Here is a 23,205-nt window from a genome sequence, read left to right as displayed (position 1 = left end):
GTCATTCCTACCAGAAAATATTTGATATTCATATTTACTCTCCGTGCCGAATAGAGTGCCAGAAAAAAATGTGAAAAAAGCTAAAAATGTACAAAAGGTTCTCTTTCATGCTATTAAGGTATTCCTTGCAATTTTAGTGGAAAGAAAAACACCCCTAATAAGTACGACAGGCACAGAGCGCCAAAAAAACAAGAATAATTCCCTGCTTTAAATATAAATGTATTTTACTGTTTGTCACCAGAAAAAGATGACACTATTATAAAAATGTTTACAGAATAAAATATTTTTTAGGTTCCAAGAGTTCAATTCTGATAGTGCTTAATTATATGGAGTTTTGCCCTTCACCTACCCCCTAAAGTTCCTTTGTCACCGGTATTGCGTGACAACCCAAATACTCAAAGGGCGTACATGTTTGTACGCCCTTTGAGTATTTGGGTCAACTCAGTTTAGCATTGAATTAGACTGTCAGATGTAATCTTTTAGTGTATTGTAAACTGAGCAATACTTGCAGTCAACTGAACCGTTGAATAAGATGCCACAGTGAAGAAAGATATCGATATCGACGCTACTTGAGCTGGGGAGTTTTTACACAAGGACATTATGAAATCCCATCTTTGCTCCCGACGTGTAAAGATAAGAAGTGGTGGCCTACCCTGGATGAACTCTTCCATTCGTAAAAGGCTAAACAAACGCTATAAGCTGCTCATCAAAGCACGGCAAACACCGAAAGGTTCACGCGCGTGCTAGGATACTCCTTAGATCGGTGGAATCTAAAAATTGGCTATCAAAATTTAACGATGCATCTGGTAAAGATTTTTGAAAGACAGTTAGATCCTTCGAAAGAAAAGAGAAATAAAAAAAATCGGTCCAATTAAAGACAGTTCCTGAGTAATTCATTCAGATGACATATCAAAGGCCAACGCTCTAAATTATTTCTTTGTCTATCGGAAAATCTGTCTCGAATTCAACGCAAGAAGATTTATCAATCCCCTCAAGTCAGCCTACAAGCAATAAAAAGGAAATCTCCACTCTTACACTTTGCAACATAGCTTTCAACAAGGACCTCTTGAAATCAGCTTTCAAATGTTTGAAAAAGTGGCAAGTCAAGAGGCCCGGATAGTATATCTAGTAATGAGTTAATGGGTGATACATTTTTTGACTACTTCAGGCCTCTCGCGCAAATAAGTATTTTAGAAAATTTTGTAAATTGTAAATTCCCAAGCGAATGGAAACAAGCACAAGTAAAATGTCTTCACAAGAAAGGGAGCGCCCTAGACTGTGGTAACCACAGACCTGTTTCACTCCTCAGTGTTCCAGACCGAAAACCAAAACGTAATGTGTAAACAACTTGATAGCATCTTGTATGGTAACAATCTAATAACCTTAGATCAATGAGGCTTCAGAAAGGGAGGTTCACCTGAATTTCTCCTTTTGTCATTAAAGGAACGATGGCGTTTAGCACTGGATAAGGGAAAAATGATCGCCGTAGTCTTTCTTGATTTCCAAAAAGTGTTTGATTGTGTTAATCACAGATCTCGCGCAGATAAACTGTCTTCCACAGGTATCAATGGCTCTTTTTATAAATGGCTCATAAACTATCTAGCCAAGGGTCAACAGTTTGTGACAATAAATAGTTGAAATTCCGATTTGATGGAAATTGATACCGGCGTGCCCCAAGGATCTTTACTCGATCTAAAACTTTACAACATTTACTCAAATGATCTACTCAGTGTCACGGCAAATGCCTCCGATAAAATGTTTGCAGATGATACAACTGCTTTTTGCATAGGAAATACTGTTGATGAAGTTCTACTGCATATTCAAGAGGCGATCACCGACTTAAACAATTGGGCCAAGTCTAACTTTATGACTATCCATCCTGCCAAAATTGAACTGATGCTGTTGTCCAAATCAACCTTGATTGGCCTCTTTCAAAGAAATTTGCCTAAGCCCAAATGAACTGTCTTCTGTTACCAAGCTTAGGGGTTCAAATCGACATTAACTTGTCTTGGTCATCCTAGTACGTGAAATCTTTAAGCAAACGTTTTTCAACAAGAGTTAAGAAACTAAAGCACTTGAAAGGTCTAGATAAGCACATTTTAGAATGAAGTCATTTTAAAGGTATCGCCCCGTGCGTCAGGTATTCTATCGCTCTGTGGGGACCCTCGAAGTCACTTCAGCTCTTCGAGGATATTCGCATTAGTGCAGCGAGATAAAGGAATCCATTCTCGACACTGATGTCGTGACGGCGACGAAATGGAAATCAATAGCGTTCTTGTACAAGAAGAGAATGGCATGCATAACTTACCAAGTCTTTTACAATAGCGCTTTAGCTGGTATTAATTCTCTCTTCGCTAATTACTCCTGGTCAAGATATCATAGACACAATCTTAAACTCTACGGGTAGCGCCCTAAAAGTGATCTCCTGCGTTCCTCCTTCTCTTATCGAGCATCTATATTATGGAATAACTTACCTCCATTCTTAAAGAGCAAACCTAACCTTGAATCCTTTAAATGTGCTTTTAGAGCAAAATCTGACATTTTAGGTAAAATCTCATTCGGTGGAATTCAGGAAACAAACGAAGACACTGCAAAATATATTCATTAAAACTTCTAATTTTCCCTTACCTTATTAACTGTATTTTAAATAGTTTATTTAGTTTGTAAATATTATATTTTACTTAATTTTTTAGTTGTTATTTTGTAGGTCTACATCAGCTTCTAAGCTGCCATTTTTAACAAGCTACATGCAAATAAAGTATATTTTGTAATGTTAGCGCGAGATAAAGAGCTTGCCAAATAGAGTACGAGATAAAGTACATGCCAGGTAGATTGCAAGATAGAGTGCTTGCCGATTAGATTGCAAAATAAAGTGCTTGCCGAAGAGAGTGCGAGATAAAGTGCGTACCGAATAAAGTACGAGATAAAGTGCTAGCCGAAGAGAGTGCGAGATAAAGTGCGTGCCAAATAAAGTACGAGATAAAGTGCTTACTTATAGAGTGCTAAATAAAGTGCGTGCCGAGCATAGATTGCAAGATAGAGTACTTGCCGAATAAAGTGCGAGATAAAGTGCGTGCCGAAAAGAGTGCAACATAAAGTGCGAGCCGAACAGACTGCGAGATAAAGTGCGTGCCGATTACAGTGCGAGATGGAAAGTGTGCCGAGTAGAGTGTGAGATAACGTGGGTGCCGATTACATTGCGAGATAAAGAGCGTGCTGAATAGAGTGTGAGATAGAGTAAAGGGGTAAGTTTCTAAAGAAACTGTGGTGTTGCGTCGGTGGTAGAGTATAGCAGCTAATTTAGTGTTGCCAACTGAGTTGAAAACGTAAATTAGCCACCGTAGGCGTAAAGGGTAAAAAAGCTGATGTTTCGAGCGTTAGCATTCGTCAGAGCGATTGACGAAGGACTAAAAAATAGAGTGTGAAATAAAGTGCGTGTCAAAAAGAGTGTGATGAGATAAAGTGATTGCCAAATAGAGTGTGAGATAAAGTGTGTGCCGCGTATAGCGCGAGATAAAGTGCTCGCTGAATAGAGTGCTTGCGGAATCAGAGAGCGTGATAAAATGGGTGCTGGATAGAGTGCGAGATAAAGTGAGTGCCAAATAGAGTGCCAGATAGAGTGCGTGACGAATAGAACGCGAGATAGAGTACGTGCCGAATTAAGTGCAAGATAAAGTAAGTGCCATATTGAGTGCGAGAAATAGTGCTTGCCAAAGAGAATGCGAGATAAAGTAAGTGTTGAATAAAGTGCGATATAGAATGCTTGCCAAATAGATTGCGAGATAATGTGGGTGCCAAATAGAGTGCGAGATAAAGTGCTTGCCGGATAAGAGTGCAAGATAATATGCGTGCCGAATAGAGTGGAGATAAAGTCTTTACTGAATAGAGGGTGAGATAGAGTACATGCCTATTAGAGTGAGAGATAGAGTGGGTGACAAATAGAGTGCGAGATAGAGTGGGTGCTGAATAGAGTGCAAAGATGGAGTGGGAGCCGAATAGAATGCGAGATAGAGAGCGGGGCAAGTAGAGTGTAAGATAAAGTGCATGCCGAACAGAGTGCAAGATAAAGTGTGTGTGCCGAAGAGAGTGGGAAATAACTGCGTGTCGAAAAGAGCGGCAGATAAAGTGCGAACCGCATAGAGAGCGAGATAAAGTGTGAGCCGAAAAAAAAAAGATAGAGTGCGTGCCAAAACGCGGGCGAGATAAAGTGCTTGACAAATAGAGAATGAGATAAAGTGCTTGCCCAGTAGAGTGCGAGATAGAGTGCGTGCTGAATCGAGTGCGAGATAAAGTGTGTGCCGAAGAGAGTGCGAGATAGTGTGCTTCCTAAATCGAGTGTGACGCGAAGTGAGTGCCGAGCAAAGTGTGAGAGAGAGTGGGTGCTGAATAAAGTGCAAGATAAAGTGCGTGCCGAATAGAGTGCAAGATAGAGTTCGTGCCGAATATAGTGCGAGATAACGTGCGTGCTGGATAAAAGGCGAAATAGAGTAGGTGCCGAATAAAGTGCATAAAATGCATACCGATTAGAATGCTAGATAGAGTGCTCACCGAATAGAGTGCAAGATAGAGTTCGTGTCCAATAGAGTTCGAGATAGGGTGCGTGCCGACGTACGAGATAAAGTAATTGTTGAATAAAGTGCGAGATAGAATTCTTGCCGAATAAAGTGCGAGATAGGGTTCGTGCCGAATAGAGTGCGTGATAAAGTGCACGCTAAATAGAGTGCGAAATAGAGTGGGTGTGGAAAGAGTGCGAGATGGAGTGCATGCCGAATAGAGTTTGAGATAGGGTGCTTGCCGAATAGAGTGCGAGATAAAGTGTGTGCTGAATAGAGTGCGAGACAAAGTGAGTGCTGAATAGAGTAAGTGCTGAATAGAGTAAGCGCTGAATAGAGTAAGCGCTGAATAGAGTAAGCGCTGAATAGAGTAAGTGCTGAATAGAATGCGGGATAAAGTGCTTGGTGAATAGAGTGCGAGATAAAGAGCTTGTCGAATAGAGTGCAAGATAAGATGCGTGCCGAATAGAGTGCGAGATAGATTGCTTGCCGAATAAAGTGCGAAATAAAGTGTGCCAAATATAGTGGGAAATAGTGTGCCGAATAGAGAGCGACATAAAGTGTGTCGAATAGAGTGCGAGATATAGTGGGCGCTGAATAAGGTGCGAGATAGAGTGCTCGCCGGGTATGCAGGGCCCATACAGAAAAAAAACAACAGGGAGAGGGATATGTGTAGGCCATACCGGGAGAAATTGAACTTTTGGTTAAACCGATACTACATATGAATCAGTTCTTTCCACAGATACAGTTTGGAGGTGCTTTCCGAGGAAAAATGAGACGAACTCCCCAAAGTTAAACAGCCATCAGTGCCAAATAGATATCGAGGGCGAGTTACGAAGGAAAAATGAAATGGATTTAGAGACCCTAAGAAGTTCCTTCCTCGTTTTGGAAAAAATATGCGAAGAGGATCGCTAGCAAACAACTTACAGGGTTCTTTATACCTCTAAACAACTTGATTTAGTTCTATAAGTGGAACGAGGTTAATTGCCGGTGTGTTGTTAAGTAACGAGGATCCTGATATCGTTACAATGCAAATTAATCTAAACAAGGCGAAATGGGGGAGAGGTATTTTTCAGTTTTTAAATAATTGCTTAATTTATCACATTCTCTCCTTCTTAAACTTTTTTCAGCTGTGGATATTATTTCTGTTAACTTTTCCTAACATTTGCATTCTCTCTCAAAAGAGTTTTCGTTTACCGCACAGAGCCATTTACAATAAACATATAACATTTCCATTATAAGATCTTGTTGTCGTTATTGCACTGTTAGAAATTGTCGCCTTCTTAATGTAAACAATGCAACTTGAGTATTAAGTAAGCTCGGTTAGAATATGTGCACTCTAGTGTGCTCAATTTACGCAACGTTACGTCAAGGGATACAGGCATGTGATGGGCTGTTCCGAGTTTCTTTGTCTTCCTAGTTACGAACTGAATAACCTAAAAATAGACTGCCACCCCGATAAAGTACGAGCGAATAAAGTGAAATGTCAACAAAAATTGAGACAACATTTACGGCTAGTTCAACAAAGCCGTATCTTGCGTGACAACCATCGAGTAACAACTGCACAATCAGTCATAATTTATGCGTCGTGCGCTTTTCAACATGGTGCTCGATTCGACATTTTACAGGCACCTCTTTGACAAAATAGCAGACACGTACAACCACGCCAGACCAAGACGATTATTGTGGCTCATTTCATAGTGCCTTTTACTCTCATAAATCCATCATCTTCCTGGCATGTTCACCAGTCTAAGTATTTTAGAACCCAAATTTCGTCCCCAAGAACGAACTTCATAATCAATGATCACTCCTAGTTGTACTAGTAAAACAACATAACTGAAACTTGAAAATACTACTCCCTTTAACTATTGGGACGCAATTCATTGGTTACCTATGCAGAAGTCTATGTATTACGAAATTAAAGCCTTAGAAACTGTATTCACCCGTCTGATCATGGGTACAAAGTTGTGCGATAATAGCGTAAAAATTGTAGTGTTCCCGGAAACAAGATTTAGGATGTTTATCTGAATACCGTCCAAAGAATGCTTTGTTTGTTTATTAATAATATACATGGAAAAATGACTAAGTTCTGATTGGTTAAGATAAATGCAGTTTTCAGGTAATTCAGTGCAAAGAAAGAAACAAATCCGACATTCTGATTGGTCAATAATCAAAGAAACTCACAGATAGCCAATCAAATGCGAGCCTTGGATGTCGCAACAAAATTTGAAAATTTGAACATTTGCGAGCGAAACAATGGCCGGCGTTTTAAGTAGGCTTTCTTTTGCCACTGCAGCTGAAAAACAGCTTAAACAACGAAAACAATGTAAAAATCACTGCTTTTTGGTTGTCGGTTGGAAAATGTGGTGTTTAGAGAAGGGAATTACCGAGGAAATCGAAAATTACGAGCCGACCCAACTTAACACTTTGCTCGAGCGATCCAACGCCGAAATTAAAAGCAAACATGGTTAAAGCTCGGAAACGACGATTCCATTTCATCGAAAGTGATTCGAACACAGACTGAACAATTCCTTGAACTGTTTAGCCGGACTTTGAACTTTTTTGCACCTTAAAGATGTGAAGATATCGTTGCATAATTTATTATTGTTTTGATCGTACGCGGTTGTTTTGACCGAACGCACGGTTTGAATAAATTATTTTTGCATTTGATGCGCGCTTTGCTTATGTTTGATTATGATAAGCCATCTCGTATTTTTCCATGTATATTATTAACACGTAATCACATGATTGTTCTCGTGCAATTTGGAATAAACAAGCACTTGTTAATTTTTTCAAAGACCACAAATTGCACTCGCCCTACGGCTCGTGCAATTTTGTTAGTCTTTAAAAAAATTTACTCGTGCTTATTTATTCCAAATTGCACTCGAAATCATGTGATTACCTATTCAAATACCACCGACCATGTTATTCTCAAATTCTTTGAAACAGAATGCCGATAAAACTCATTGAGAAGTTTACAACCTGATGCAGTTATCGGATTCGTCGCCAAGTTTAACCGGAGCAAAGTCTTGTTGCACTTTAGGGCCTCAAGAAACTCTTTCACCCCTGAATCACCAATTTTGTTATTGCTCAGCTGCAGATACCGCAGAGCTTGATTTGATTTCAATGCCTGTGCTAGGGCTATGGCGCCTGAACACTCAATCTTGTTGTAACTCAAATCCAAACGCTCAAGAGTGCGATTTATTCGGAGAGCCTCTGCCAGGGTTTCCGCACACGATGAACTGATAGAGGTACTATGTAGATCTAAACGAGTCAACTTGGTAGGAGGTGACTGAAGGGCCATTGAGAAAGCTGTTGCTGCTGCATTACCGAATAGAGCGCTGCTGAAATAATCATTTCTCAGGTACAAATTTGTCAGAGAGGAGTTCAACTGAAGAGCTTCTCCAAGTTCTGCCGCCGCTGAGTCAGTAAATGGATTCGCTCGAAAATCTAAGTGCGTCAACGAGTTATTGGATCGAAGAGCGTCTGCCAAAGCCTTTGCACCTTCATCACCTTGAAACTCAGATTTCACGCGTTGGTAGCTTATGTCAAGGTAACTTAGCTTTCTATTAGACTTCAACGCTTTAGAGAGTGCAACGATTCCTTGATTACCGATATTGTTCATGCTTAAATTCAAATACACTAGCACACTGTTGGACAGGAGACCTTGTGTTAACGCTTCTGCTTCAATATTAGTTAGATTATTGTGACCCAAACACAAATGCGTCAAAGAGTGGTTTTCTTTAAGGACTCCGCAAAGTGCTTCAGCTCCTATTGTTCCGCAGGTTCCAGCACTAGTCAGCCTTAGATGAGTTACTGTACGATTTTTCTGAAGAGCCGATACAAGTTTGGAGTTCCTTAAACCGTTCAACAAATATAAGTGCGTGAGCTTATGACTTGATTTGAGTTTATGTCTTGTCAGTGGACGTAAAGAGACCGATGATGACGCGTACCAAGCGAAGTCTTTCCGCTTGTCGTCGCTTTTCAGATATTCAGACAAAACGAGAACACATTGTTGGTTGAGCGTGCGCAAACATTCAATGTCGTAAGGATACATTGCCATTTTCTTCAAAGGAAGGCAGCGTGCTAGCGTAGCCGCCATTTCGATCTGGTTTTGACTGAGTTCACTTTCAGACTTTTCACTCTGAGCAATGATATGAATTATACATACAAGGAAGTGTATCTCAGTATCAAAGATCGGTATATAACTGTTTCGTGCACTTTCAACCCAATCATGTGAAGCATCCTCACAAACCAGCTCGAAATCGTCTAAAGAGTCGTCGTCATCTTGCCCACTTTCAGAGCAGTAGTCCTCTTCATAGTCGCTCCTCGCACCAGTTCCGGAACTCTCCTCTTCCTTGATGTCTGAGGAATCATGGATCGGCATATAACTGTTTCGTGCACTTTCAACAAAATCATGTGAAGCATCCTCACAAACCGGCTTGATATCAGCTGAAGAGTTTTCGCTTTCTTCACCACCCTTACTGCTGCTATCATCATCGTCGTCATCTTGCCCACTTTCAGAGCAGTAATCCTCTTCATAGTCGCTCCTCGCACCAGTTCCGGAACTCTCCTCTTCCTTGATGTCTGAGGAATCATGGATCGGCATATAACTGTTTCGTGCACTTTCAACAAAATCATGTGAAGCATCCTCACAAACCGGCTTGATATCAGCTGAAGAGTTTTCGCTTTCTTCACCACCCTTACTGCTGCTATCATCATCGTCGTCATCTTGCCCACTTTCAGAGCAGTAATCCTCTTCATAGTCGCTCCTCGCACCAGTTCCGGAACTCTCCTCTTCCTTGATGTCTGAGGAATCATGGATCGGCATATAACTGTTTCGTGCACTTTCAACAAAATCATGTGAAGCATCCTCACAAACCGGCTTGATATCGGCTGAAGAGTTTTCGCTTTCATCACCACCCTTACTGCTGCTATCATCATCGTCGTCATCTTGCCCACTTTCAGATCTGTAGTCCTCTTCATAGTCGCTCCTTGAACCAGTTCCGGAACTCTCCTCTTCCTCGATGTCTGAGGAATCGTCATCGCTATATTCTGTCTGCTGTTCACGTAAACTGGAGAAGAACCTGCTGGATTTATTTTCCTGATAGGCGGCACAGACACTTGACACTACCAAAACACTTAAATCAACATTTTTAGTTGCAGCCATTGTGATGAGAAACTCCCACACCTGCCAGTATTTATCAACAGGACTGTGCTGAGCAAGCAACGCGACCTTGTCACTTCCAGCAGTTGCCAGGTGGAATGCAGCGAAATATTCCTGAAAGGTCTTGTGGATAAACGCATATGTTGCCTTGGGTTTCATTTTACTTGCACTTGCCTCACGAGAGAGAAAACCGAGTTCAAGGAATTCCGTTGGCTGACTTTCCAACCCCTCTGGAGTGAAGGCTAATTGATCTTTCAGCAGAGCATCAAGGGCGAACTCTCCCAACTGATTCAACCAATCTGAATTTTCTTCGATTGGACTTTTGGTGCCCCCATTGATTTTCTTCCTTGAAAAATACCTTCTAAGAACACACGAGACAAGTTCATCGTACAGCAGGGTTCTGTTATTGGGGAATATTCCGCGCAAATCTTCAAAAATAAGACATAACAGTGCTGTATTAAGAGGATTGGCAGATAATTCCCTCAGCTTTTTGTCCCTTTTTAGACGACATATAAGTTTCTTAGCAAGGTTTGGATCGACGTGATTGCTGAAATACTTCTTGATGTAACTATTGGCATCTTTGCTGGTGTAACCAACAATCTCAAGAAGCGTGTTACAGTACTTCCGCACTTCCATTCCAGCTTCATGTCGAGCTGTTAACAGGAGGTAAGTATTAGGAAATACTTTTCCCTCGATCAAAAGCAACAGTCCCTCAAAAAGATGTTGAGGCAATTCATCCAGTCCGTCAAGAACTAGCAAGATTCTAGATTGATTGCGGTTAATGAAATGAAAAAAGTTCTCTCTCTCCTTCTCATCTGCATCAAGCGGTAGTAACTGTTCTTTAATAGCATCCACGATGTTAGCGGTTTTCATGTCACGACAAGCCAGTCGAAGAAGCACGTCCACTTTAGGAAAAGAAGCTTCAAGTGCAATGTCCTTCACTGACCAATCATACCCAAGCTTCTGACAGAAAGTGGTTTTGCCCATTCCAGGAAGCCCCTCGATCAGCACCACTCTTGGCTTTTTACATCGTTCGTGTGGAGTGAACACGTCCTTCATTTTCACACTGTCCTTTGTTAACCTCGCTCTTTCTTTCTGCCTATAAACTATCTTCAATCTAGTAAAGATCTCCGAAAACTCCATTTGCAACTCTTCCTCGCACCAGGGGAACGGACAAAGTACGGCGTTTTCGTAATCTCTTCTGATCAGCTCTACAAACTTTTCTGGGTAATCTAGGAAATTCATTAAAAATTATGAGCTAAACAGCAAACAACCTTATAATGAAACTCAACACTGTAAGCCCCCACTTTACTCCTTCCCTATAAGACACCTTTACGATCTGCACGATCTTATCTGTTACACTACGAAATCAAATAAAAAACTGAGCGAAGAATACGGCAAGGGGATCATGAATACAGGAGTAAAGTCGAATGTTACTACACGGAAAGTTGTTCGTTTTATTGAAACTTACCAGCTGGTCTGGGACTATCAGCGCGTGCAATCGCTACCTCTGAGCCTCTAGAGTTGTTCAACTCTTGTAGTTGGTCTGTGGGAAGGAAACCAACAAAAACATTTTTTTTAGAACCATTTTGTTCCAGTAAAGGTCTCATTTAGGTTATGTTGCTATACGGAGTATATAAAAACTTTCGACTAATTGGTTTTGTAACGAAGTGCTGTTCGGAATAATGTGCGCGGTATAATTACGCAAAATTGTGATTACTTTTCTGAATAAAAGCCAATTTTTTAAAATAAATATATAAAAATCTAAACCTTAACCAGCGCTATAAACTTATTGGTATCCTCTATTAAAATCTGCGTCAGTAATTTCCTCTCAACGTTTTTAAAGCTCCAGCGCGCGATGACAGAGCCACCCTACTACAAAAACAAACATAACTGATGAAGACCAGCAAATTTACGCTTTCAGTTGACACGATGCTTCAGTTTTCTTTTCTGCATGGACGAAAGTAGGTCGCGTGACGGAGTTAAAACTAGTGGACAAAACAGTGACGCTCAAAGAATCCGTCCCTAGATAATTCAGCAGTTATTCTTTCTCGATCAAGACTCTCGTGGGGCTCCCATTGAAAGGTAAACAAAATATAAACAGTTTCTGTCTGACAGTGCATTCAGGATTTGGAAGGGTGTTCTCGCGGTCCGTGATTTAACCAAAATACGGTACAGGCCTAGGGAAAAAAATATCTTGAAGGGATTTGATGGTTCCCAGCAAGCAGTATTCGCCATAATATGGGCGCTGGATGTAGGATTTCTTAGTTTGTCAGAAACTCAGGTAAACGTCACCACACGAATTAACGTCATGGCGATAATGGCGAATCAACCAGACGCTAGCAAGTACCTCCTGTAAAATGAAACTTTTGAGTCTGCCTAGCAATAGATACCCTATTGAAATAATCATCTAGTCGAGAGATAAGCTGACAGCAAAGGGCAATTTGTTTTAGCCGGATACCCACCAGTTATTAACTCGATACACAACCGCTCGAGCTCTACACATTTACTGTAGTCTTAAAGGGATTGTTCCCACAGTATAACTCCCAGATATGGAAATTAGTGAAGCCGGCTCCCCACACTTCTGAGGCCAGTCAGAGTTTTGGTGTCAATCTTTCTCGCGATCAGAAATGAGGCAACTAACCACAGAATAACCGCGGCGAATCATGAATAACAATTCAATTTTCCGTTCAGCGACGACAGAAAGAGCTCTAAAGATTTCAAAAGCACTAAAACAATTTCTGTGGGTTTAAAACATTGCAAGATGGTGACAATTCGAACAAATTACGATGTCTCAAATGCAAAAGCGCGAAAAGCAGACAGGGTGCAATTGAGTGGAGACTTTCTCCCTGAGGATGCAAAATGAGTGGCAATCTAAGTTTGAAACTTAGTTTCTGGAGAAACCAACCCTCTGCGAACATATATTTTGTACTACTTAAAATGTTCGAGGTGAGGGGAGTTCTTAACAAAGAATCCATTTGCATACGGGTAAAGGTATATAACTACACTAGATCCCTCTTTTGACCGTAAAAAGCTTTTTTAGGTAATGTAAGGGTCAACTGATTATTTTCCTCCTACGTGGTCCTACGTGTATGAGTACTTTGTAGCTTAAACACCGTCACAAGGATCTGTATCAACTATTCTTGCACACGGATCCTACAAAATAATGCGAGACGCAATCTCCAAAGGAAAAAAAAACACCGTCACAAAATCTATTTTTTGTTAAAACAATTTACTGTGAACAAAGTAATCATCGATAAAAGAACAAACTAACGCACCTTCGATATCATTCAGTCTACAATCAACAACTTCAGCCCAGCTCTCCATGTTCTCCATTCTTTTTTTCAACTCTTCCAGACCTGCCTCAACAGTTCGTAACGCGTTTGCGATCTTAGTTTTTTCTTCTTCATTTTCCACACACATTTTGTCCACAGAAACTTGAAGAGAGTTAAGTTCCTGCTGGACCAGTTGTAACAGTACTGGATCTACAGGAGAATTCTGGCAAAGAGCTGTTCCTGGTAATATAAGTGAAAAGTGAATAGGACGTTTGTAGTCAGCCACTCAACAATCAAACCTTAAATGAAAACCAGTTAGTAATGGTGCTTGTCGAGCCCCTTAAGCCGCTTGTTGTTTTGTTTCGTCGCTCGTTGGAGAACTTGAAGCTTGGGGATCTACCCAACGACGCAGCATCCAACTCTGATTTTTTCTGTAAACTATGTAAAAGTTATTTCAGAACGCTGACGAAGATAAACCGCTTAGAGTGATTTTCGTCTCGTTTTGTTTGAATCAAGAACGCCTTAGCTATGGTGATTTGTTAATTGGAGATCTTGCAAGGCTTATGAAAGTCAATTTCATAATAAACTTTTTGTTTAGCTCTGAAAAAAACTAGGTACAACAGAAGGGAAGCAGGAAACATAAGGTTTGGTGTATAATGCGAAAAGAATCCATCATCATCATAGCAGTCTGTCGGGAACGACAACGACTGTTTCATTTAGGTCTGGTCAGATTCGCCACGCAGCTCTTTACTAGGCTTTCCGCTGCCAGGAACTATCGGAATGAGCACAGATCAGCGCGGACCTTGTTAACCCGGGCGACGTCTGAGCCGGTATGAGTTGTTTTCTGACTGATCATTTCATGAAACTGCTTTCAAATACTTCGGCACCGCTAGCTTTTGCTGGATTAGCAGCGAAAAGAATTCCAAACTGGAAAATCATCAATTTTATATTCAGTGGTATTCAAATAATTTGTAGCAGGTACAGTGAATTTTGACGCTAACTCAGCGACCCATTTCATTACCGCAGTTTTAATTTCACATTTACAGTCCATCAGAGGCCGTAAAGTAAGACGATAGTGCCCCGATATATAAACAATAACCTCTATTTTGCGCGAATATATGTACGCATATTTGTCCACGGACATTATCTGTTCCAAGATGCGAACAATTTTATGAGAGCAAAGCTCGTGGAAAACTGTGAGCTTCAAGGAACAGATAATGTCCAAGGAGCTAATTTTTTCTTGGAACAGCCGGTTGACACACCAATTAGAGAAAAAATTTATCTGCACTGAAAAAATCTATATGTGAGAACTCAAATGCATTCAAACAAATCTGATAGGGCATGGCAAGGCACAATTGGGTACTAACTTGTCAGTCATATGACAAGTAAATAGAGCGAAGTGAGTAAGATACAAACAAAATCCTGTTGTGTATACTTGTGACCTTCTCAACAAAAACAACTTATGTATTGCCTTGAGCAAGTCAGATGCGAAAAGTGTTTTGTTTTAACTTATGATTTTTTTTTTTAACAATAACAGCTTGTGTAAGTTTCATATATTTTCTCCAATTGTAACCATGGAAAACATACTTTCTCAATATGGTTATGAAACAACCAATCTGGGTAAGATGCGAATCACCTGACTGCGTACATTAAAACAACTAAGTACATAACCACCATGAGTAAGAAATGACCCGTAACCACTTGGCCACCCCTCCCATGACACTGTGTGATTATTTTAACGGTGTGTTCTTGTAGCCTACTAAAACAGACCAAATTTATAGATAACAAATAAGAAGAAATAAACTAGAAAATTAGTTCTCAGGTGAGAAGATAATTTCACTTGTATAAAACTGTAGTCAGCCTTCCATCAAATTTTCCCTGTTCTTGAGTAAACCTGTCGGTGATTTTCATACCCAGCCTTCTAACATATAGCAAAAAAGAATGGTTCCAGTATATTGAAATGTAAATACCTTTAGTTTCCCAGTCTTTAAGTTCTCCAAGTATTTTCCCAGCCACTGGAAGTGCCAAGCTCTTTACCAGTTGTTCCATGTCAGAAAAGCTCCTTGAAAAATTGGGCTGATCCCACTTGTTGAAAACACAGTGGGCCCATTCATTCCTTGTATTTCGGACATTATCTGCTGCAGTTTGCACAGCTGTAGAAAATCCTGGAAAGCGAAGAAGCAACTGTATTACAGCAGAAGCATCACAGTGGTCGTCAAATGCAGTAAACTTAGCCATGAAGTTTTGCACGAACAGCCTCGCAAAGTCAACATGAGATGTGACTCGGCAGTCGAAGGAGTTGTAATCATACACATATTTCCCATGTTTCTTCACCTTAGGGAGGCCATCATTGCTGTTGATGTTTTCATACTTAAGAAAATCTGTAGAAGTAGTTGGCCATACTTTGAGATAACGAGGTTTGGTCTGTATATCAATGGTGTGACTTCTCTTAAGGTTGTTGTACTGCTTTTCAACCTCCTGCTCCACAAATGGACGTATCTGTGGCACAAGGATCTTGTTGAGTGCAATTCCTGCCACAAGCCATCGTTTCTCGTTATCAGTCAAACAAAAGTGGCTTGGCCTTCAGTAACAACAAACAGATTTGAAAGTAAAAATACAGGAAGATTACAACATTTTAAAATATAACATACTGCAAGGGATCTTGACTCAAGCAATGGAAGGTTAACGAACCCACCAAAATGCATTATAGATACATCAAAGCTCCTTCAAAAACCTTAGCCATCATTTAGCATGTCTCTCCTCAACCCTTTAACCCCTAAGAGTGACTAGCATCTAATTTCTCCTTACAACATCAACCCTGAATTACACATTAAGGTCATGAGGATATAGGAAATGATCCCCATGGAAGGTGATTGGCAAACAAAATCTCCTTGTCAACATCTTAGGAAAAGTATAAAAAACAGTGTGGACACTGATGTTTGGGTGTAAACGGTTAAGAGCATGCATGTTTACTTGCAGAAACTATCTTTTTTGGAAGGTTGGAAGGGTTAGGTTCACGATCATCCAGATCATTAGAAGAGATTGGCTGCCTGGGAGCTTTTTTCTAATTACGTTTGCTCCAAATGACTGTTTCTTTTTTTTAATTTTTTACTTTGTCTTTTCCTTTTTTTTAGGCAAAAGCCCAAAAGATCTGCACAGTGCAGACAATCATGTGGTATTTGGAGTTAGGAATCTTAAAGATTATGTTTTTAGTTGTACAGGCTACCAGAGAAAAAAATATAACCTGTGCTGTACTCTGGTGGCCACAGTTTGTGGGCTTAAATGTTTTGACTCTGATTTTACAAATGAATATCAACATAGGCAAAAGAAGAAAATGAACACAATTGAGACTATATTTCTTCATGCAGTGCCACTTTAACCCTTTAACTCCCATGAGTGACCAAGACAGAATTTCTCCTCACAATATCAAGCAAATGAGTGATGAGAATAAACACAAATATTACTTAGGAAATCATTAGTTGATCCAATACAAAATTCTCCTCACTAACATCGCAAGAACTATATGACAGATAGTAAGGAGAATTCCTAAAGAGATCTTGGGCATTAAAATGCTAAGTTTCTTATACACAAAAAGGATAGATTGCTGCAGGTGATGCAGTATGTTTCCCTAGTTCAATCCAAAAAATTTCAGTCACAAAAGTTACATGTATCTTATTAGGATTCTATTCTACTACAGTTATGAAAACATTAATAACTTTTGCCACACCATCCATACTGAAAATGCTGACAAAAGACTGATCTAAAGTGCTTTACTTTTAACATAGCAATGTAAAGCAAATTGTGGCATTTAATTATCAGAGAATAACTGTTATTCATCATATACAAAGTAATCACTACAATCCATCAACAAAAGGAGGTAGTGGTCTATTTGGGATCCTTGGGAAAAATTCCAGGGCAGTGGGGTGGGACCAAAAACTGTAGCTTGTGGGTGTGTTTTTGTGCCTTTCCTCTAATGACTAGTAGCAGCACCATGCACTAGGTTCTTGATCTTTTGTTGGCTAGGGTTCTACCTGAATTCCAGGTGGAGCATTCTAGAAGTTTTTCTCAGTTAGAAAGTGGTTTGTTTTATTGCACATAGTAGAGCAGGAGTATATCTTTTGGTTTCCCTTGTTTTGTATAATTGACTCATCTTCGATGTTGTTTTCATTTTCTATTTCCCAGTGTAGAAAGAGGCTGACAGTAAGAGTGTGCATGTGTTTCTTGCAACCTAATAAATGTAGCAGATCTCAGTGTGGTTCCCTCAGAAGAAACTGCACAGTCATTGTCAAGAGGAGGGTGCTGCATGCAATGATTGGAGAACCCATTGAAATCTTCTATTTGCAGTGAAAGTAGGCTATAGATTACCAAAAAGTAAGAGGAGTTAAATATTTTTGTTGGCCTAGTTTTGAAAAGTTTGGCCACAAATGTTGCATATACATAAATATATATATAAATATATATAAATATAACTATATAAATATAACTATATAAATATAAATATATAAATATAAATATATAAATATAAATATATAAATATAAATATATAAATATAAATATATAAATATAAATATATAAATATAAATATATAAATATAAATATATAAATATAAATATATAAATATAAATATATAAATATAAATATATAAATATATAAATATAAATATATAAATATAAATATATAAATATAAATATATAAATATAAATATATAAATATAAATATATAAATATAAATATATAAATATAAATATATAAATATAAATATAAATATATAAATATAAATATATAAATATAAATATATAAATATAAATATATAAATATAAATATATAAATATAAATATATAAATATAAATATATAAATATAAATATATAAATATAAATATAAATATATAAATACATAAATATTTAGAGGACGCATCAATTCTCTGTTACTCTGAGTTTCGCGCCTAAGCGCTTGTCAGACAGAACTTTTCACTTTTTTTGGCAGCAGCAGCTCACAAACGGGGAAGAATCCCCACATTTTTGTCCAAAATCTACATTCAAATCTTGATTCAAGCCTTGGTGTATTTAGTCTATTCACAAAGCGAAAACGTGTGCTTCAAACCCATCCCACACGGAACTCTGGGTAAGTCCTGAGTCACATGGCTACCACATAATAAAAATGGCATCTATGTGTTGTGAATGTGGATCGCTTGTGAAATTTCTGTTAAAACAGCTTGGAATTTCCACTTCAGAACTAAAAATTCACTAAAATGGATAATCTTGGAGTCCAGGCAAAGAGATGAAGAGAAGGGTAGTCCAATTAAACTACATAATGAGATTTATTTTTAACTTTGTTCTTCACATAATTTACTTTGCACCTTTTTGAAATTCTGTAGCATAGTACCACATCGGGCACTCAAACCTTACTTTTGGTGGCCCTGGTCAGTTTTAACTCTCCACTGGGGACTGTGAGACTGCCAATTTTTAGGGCTCTCCAATCATGGCATGCAGCACCCTTTATAAATAATTCACTGGATTCTTTAATGGTTGCATGCAGCACCCTCCTCTTGACAGCGACTGTGCTGTTTCTTCCAAGTGGACAAGACTGAGATCTCCTACATTAATTTTACTAAGTTGCAAAGAGCACAAGCATGCACACTCACATTGGAAAATAAAAAAAGGAATTAAGGTCAAACATTAAAAGAAGAGGTAATTACAATATTCAAGGGAGGAGGAGAGTAGAAGCATGGACGCTTTTTGAAAATATTTGAGTCAGTGTTCAAAGGATGAGCTTGCAATTTACTAAGAAACAACTATAGAGTAGATCATCTAATCTTCAACTTTTCAAGTGCAAACCTTCAAAGACTTAAACTGATTGTCAGACACTTACCCAGCTGCACTTGCCATTGTTTAAATACTATGGTGGTAATCATTCACTATTTGGATTTCTGGAGTTCTGCTACAAATGAAAGAAGAAATAAATATAATTATCTTAACTCAACCAAAACGACAGTTAATCTGTTAGTAAGAGATCAACCATTGCCAAGTTATAATTTTTGAACCAGAAGTTAAATTTCCATTTCATAAACAAGGATTCCAGTTTTCTCGTGTGAGTATAAGAAGTACAAGTAAAATTAAGTTCAGCATGAATGCTTTTTATTTAACTCTGCAGTATTAACTAGATGTTACACTCTAAATTCCCCTCACAGCCCTTTCTCTTGTTAAGAACCAAAATTCTCATCAAAAGAATCATTGATTCTTCCAAGGAGAATCAAGGTTCTTGCAACAAGATTGAATAGAAGAGAATTCTTCTGGTAAGAATGCATTACATCTGAATATCTTGTGATGAATCTCTACTTCAGAAACTCTTGCCACAAGAATCAGGAATTCCTTTCTCAAGAACAAGAATTCTTTCTAGCAGGCAATGAAGTAGAGAGTTCTCCTGGAAAAATTGTTTAATTGCAAATCTTATAAATAGAATTGCAATCTTAGAAACTCTTGCTATGAGAATCAGGAATTCTTTTCTCAAGAATGAGAATTCTCTTTGGCAGGCAATGAAGTAGAGGGTTCTTCTGGAAAGAATGTTTAATTGCAAATCTTATGAAAAAAATCGCAATTTCAGAATTCATTATGTAAGAGGAATCTCTTGTAACCAAAATTTTACCAACTTAATGTTAACTTGTATTGCTGATAACTTTGATAATTATAGACCTTACTATGGGATAAAGTCTGTTAAGCTTTGCTACATTACAGCAGTGGAGTAGGTACATGAACATTTTCCTGGGAAAACAAAAAATTATGTCATAGCCATGAAAATTTAAATTAGATTTTCATGTGAACATTCACAACACCAAAATTAATAGCTTTGGGAGAGAAAGACCAATCTGAAGGTTTGAGCAGTTCCAAAATAGTCTTAAATTTTTGTCATTTGACTCTGTTGCGCTAGAGAAATGCAGTCGATGTTAAGCATTTGGTAACTGCCCTATATCCAATTGCAGTTGCACTCGCTCAATCAATGTTTTTAACAGCTTCTGAAAAAGTGTGCCGAATATTAGGTTTTCATTCCCTTATTTTGATCTTATACAAGGAAGGAGATTTCAGCTCGAGGTTAGGATAAATTACAACTGAATGGGGCCAAATTATGTACTTGAAGACTTCAATTTGCAACAAAGTTAAGCTCTTGTATGATTCATAATTGAGCATTCCCCTTCCCCTTTCAATTATGGTTGTGAACAGAGAAGTACTGGATTGCTCAGCTAGAGAAGGGATCAGAGGAAAGGACTAGGGGTTGCAACTGCCATGCTATCAATTCATTGATGTACAACAACTGCTTTGTTGCAAACTGTAACAGTCTGTGAATGGTATGGGCTATGATCTGGGAATGATATATATAACTAATATACTAAGAATGAGAAATGTTGATAAAAACTTTAAAGTTGTCAATACAGTTAATGTTGATAAAGTTGTTTATTGATAATATGATGTATACATCATGTTGTTGTGATTATGTGAGTTAATTATATTTCATGTGAATTTTATATTAAAAAATAGATTAAAGAAATGGAGTACAATTTAAAGGCGATTTGAGATGAAAAGAATGAGATATGTAGATAAACAGGAAATGTTGTTGATACAGTGAATGTTGAAATAGTTGTTGTTCATTGATAACTTGATGCATACATTACGAATACCAGTATGTAAGTTATTTTGTTGCGTTGATTGCATGTTAAACTAAAAACTCAAATAAAATGAGATTCTTTTCATTGTAATTTAATGTGTTAGAGGAAAATTAATTATTTCAATAACTCAACAAAACCCAGTAAAGGCATGAGATTTTTCTCAATAGAATATTCAGACCTCAGATGAGCACAAACACTTTATCAGCAAGAATGCTTTTGAATGTGATTCTTCACACAAGCAAAGTCAATCTCTGGAGAAGAGTGATCAATTTAAAAATGAATATTCATTCTTAGGTGAAGGACAAAAATTCTCATGAGACTCAGAAACTGACATTCTTCTCAAACAAATATTGTGTCTTCCAGGAAGAGCAGTGATTCTCCTGATAAGCTTGCTTAAAAAATGAGATTCTGCTTTAACAGATATCATCTTGGGAGGAGAGCAGTGTTTCTTCTTAGAAGAATGCCTCATTAACTGGTTCTTGGCAAAATAATTTTGTTCTTGTGGAAAAAAAAACTAGTATTCTTCAAACAAGAATCAGACATACATGAGATTCTTCTCATAAGAATTCTTAACCTTGGGAGAAGACCCTCAGTTCTTTCCTGAAATGGATATCATCTTGGGAGGAAAGCAGTGTTTCTTTATTAACTGATTCTTGGCAATAAATTTTGTTCTTGTGGGAAAAAACTATTATTCCTCTAAAAAAAAATCAGACAGACATGAGATTCTTCTTAAAAGAATTCTTAACCTTGGGAGAAGACCCACAGTTTTTACCTCAAAAGCCAGATTTCTTCTCAGAATTATAATTCTCCTCTGGGGATGAAGAATCCGAAATGATAAATTCTACTCTGAGGAGACATGAATCTTTCAGAAAGAATTTACTTGTTAACAAGAATTGAACTCAAGGGTGATTTAGAGTGTCATTCAAATGAAATTACTCCACTAAGCAACATTAATAGACACCAGAACTAATACCAAAGCTCAAACATGTTTCAAAGTTGTTTTGTTAAACACAGTTTATTTTTTTTTCTTCATAGAAACTACTTAACCTAAAATTGTTTGGCTTAAATGTAGCACACTGGAAATGCAAGTTAGCAAGTACTTGAATCCTATGGAAAATAAAGTTTTTCGATTCTCAGTTTATGATTTTCATTCAGTAAAAACCAGTTTAAAAAAACATGTTTTTCTGGTGTGAAAAGGGTATGAGTTGGAATTCGGCCTAAAAACTATCAAAATGGGATTAACTACCAGGATAATCCGCTTTGAAAAGAAAAGGTTTGTTCAAAAGAAATTGGAGCAAGTAAATGAAAGGGGACTTAGGGCGGTTTTTTGTGACTGGAACCTCGCATACGAAGACTTACTAATACGTGCCAATTTGTTCTTATACAACATGCGACTGCAAGATATCGCCAGTTTCATGTACAAAGTCAAGCACAGGCTGCTGCCTTCGAACGTAGTAGTTTTATTCAGGGGCACTCCATCTGGGTAGTCAACCTCAAGAACTCAGATTTTCATATCTCCAGAATCTATTCTGTCCACTATGGCAAACATTCCCTAAGATATCTCGGACCATATCTGTGGTCAAAACTTGGACATAGCGACAGACAAATGCTAACTCTGACATCATTCGTCTCAAACATCTGCAGAAAAGACCTCGCGAACCCAGATTCAAATTACGTCTGTACAGGGAATTGTCCGAAGTGTGTTTAAAATTTTAGACTTATTTAAAGTTTGTATATAGTTGAATAGGTAGAAATTATTATATTTTAGTCAGCATTTTAAAATATAAATGGAATTCTAGATATGTATATATATTGTAACAAGTGACAGCTAATTTTAACTTAACTTAACTTAACTTAATTTATTTGTAATTTTATTGGGAGTGTCCCCGATAAGACGGCCTCTGGACTGACTAGAAGTTTTAGACACTTAAATAAAGTTTATTTATTGTTTGATCCAAGGGGCCTGCTAGTTCCTCTCTCACTCAAGATCTGGCAAACGAGTGCTCTCTTTTCGAGTCTTATATAACTTGCAATTAGATCGAAGCCTCACAAAGTGTAGAATCTATAACTTACCATAACAAGCATCCAACTTTGTCAAAATCTGTGCGCTAGATTAACCACAAAAGAGCAAAATTGTACGGAATAGCCATCTCGATGCCAAAGTGAAAGCAATTACATGGGAGTGGAAAGTTAAAGTGTCATGTGACCATAGCGTGAGGTCCTGTAAGCGGCCGAGGGGTCGTGTAGAGGACTAGGGACTACTCGATTTCAGTTAGGTCTAGTTAGGCACATGATCTCGAGACCGAAATAACGATTATCGTTATTTCTAAATTGGCACCAAATTTATGGATATAGTAATTGTAGCGTTGCAGTTGTGTCTTCCGTTGTAGTTATGTCCTCACACCTAATAACCAATAGAATGCGGTTTTATTTCTTCCAATCAAAGTGCGTTGTGAACGTGTCCTCTGCGTGTCACTTCCCAACTAGGGGAGGGATGCAATGCAAAATTGTGAGACTATCGTTAAGTTTTCCGCGCTCGAAGGTTGAGAATTT

The 23,205-nt window shown here is 38.2% G+C and overlaps 1 protein-coding gene across 4 annotated transcripts in view; it reads right to left on the bottom strand.

The window, feature by feature from the left end:
• Nucleotides 1-5,689: 5,689 nt before the first annotated feature.
• LOC131779639 (uncharacterized) overlaps nucleotides 5,690-23,205 on the bottom strand; it is a 42,284-nt gene continuing 24,768 nt past the window's right edge. Inside the window, exons 1-7 of one of the 4 annotated variants that reach the window (XM_066160875.1) lie at nucleotides 22,726-22,755; nucleotides 19,690-19,753; nucleotides 18,864-18,932; nucleotides 14,966-15,576; nucleotides 12,999-13,235; nucleotides 11,192-11,266; nucleotides 5,690-10,952 (exon numbers count right to left, since the gene is read on the bottom strand). In XM_066160875.1, coding sequence (XP_066016972.1) covers nucleotides 7,456-10,952; nucleotides 11,192-11,266; nucleotides 12,999-13,235; nucleotides 14,966-15,576; nucleotides 18,864-18,880 — 4,437 coding nt within the window. In that variant the 5' untranslated portion in view covers nucleotides 18,881-18,932; nucleotides 19,690-19,753; nucleotides 22,726-22,755 and the 3' untranslated portion in view covers nucleotides 5,690-7,455. Of the gene's footprint in view, nucleotides 10,953-11,191; nucleotides 11,267-12,998; nucleotides 13,236-14,965; nucleotides 15,577-18,863; nucleotides 18,933-19,689; nucleotides 19,754-22,725; nucleotides 22,893-23,205 lie in introns of those variants that run through there. The other 3 variants (XM_066160874.1, XM_066160876.1, XM_066160873.1) reach the window with 3 other exon arrangements.

This window comes from Pocillopora verrucosa, chromosome 14 (genome assembly GCF_036669915.1).
Source record: "Pocillopora verrucosa isolate sample1 chromosome 14, ASM3666991v2, whole genome shotgun sequence".
Classification (NCBI taxonomy): domain Eukaryota; kingdom Metazoa; phylum Cnidaria; class Anthozoa; order Scleractinia; family Pocilloporidae; genus Pocillopora; species Pocillopora verrucosa.
This window is presented reverse-complemented; position numbering and strand designations above follow the sequence as displayed.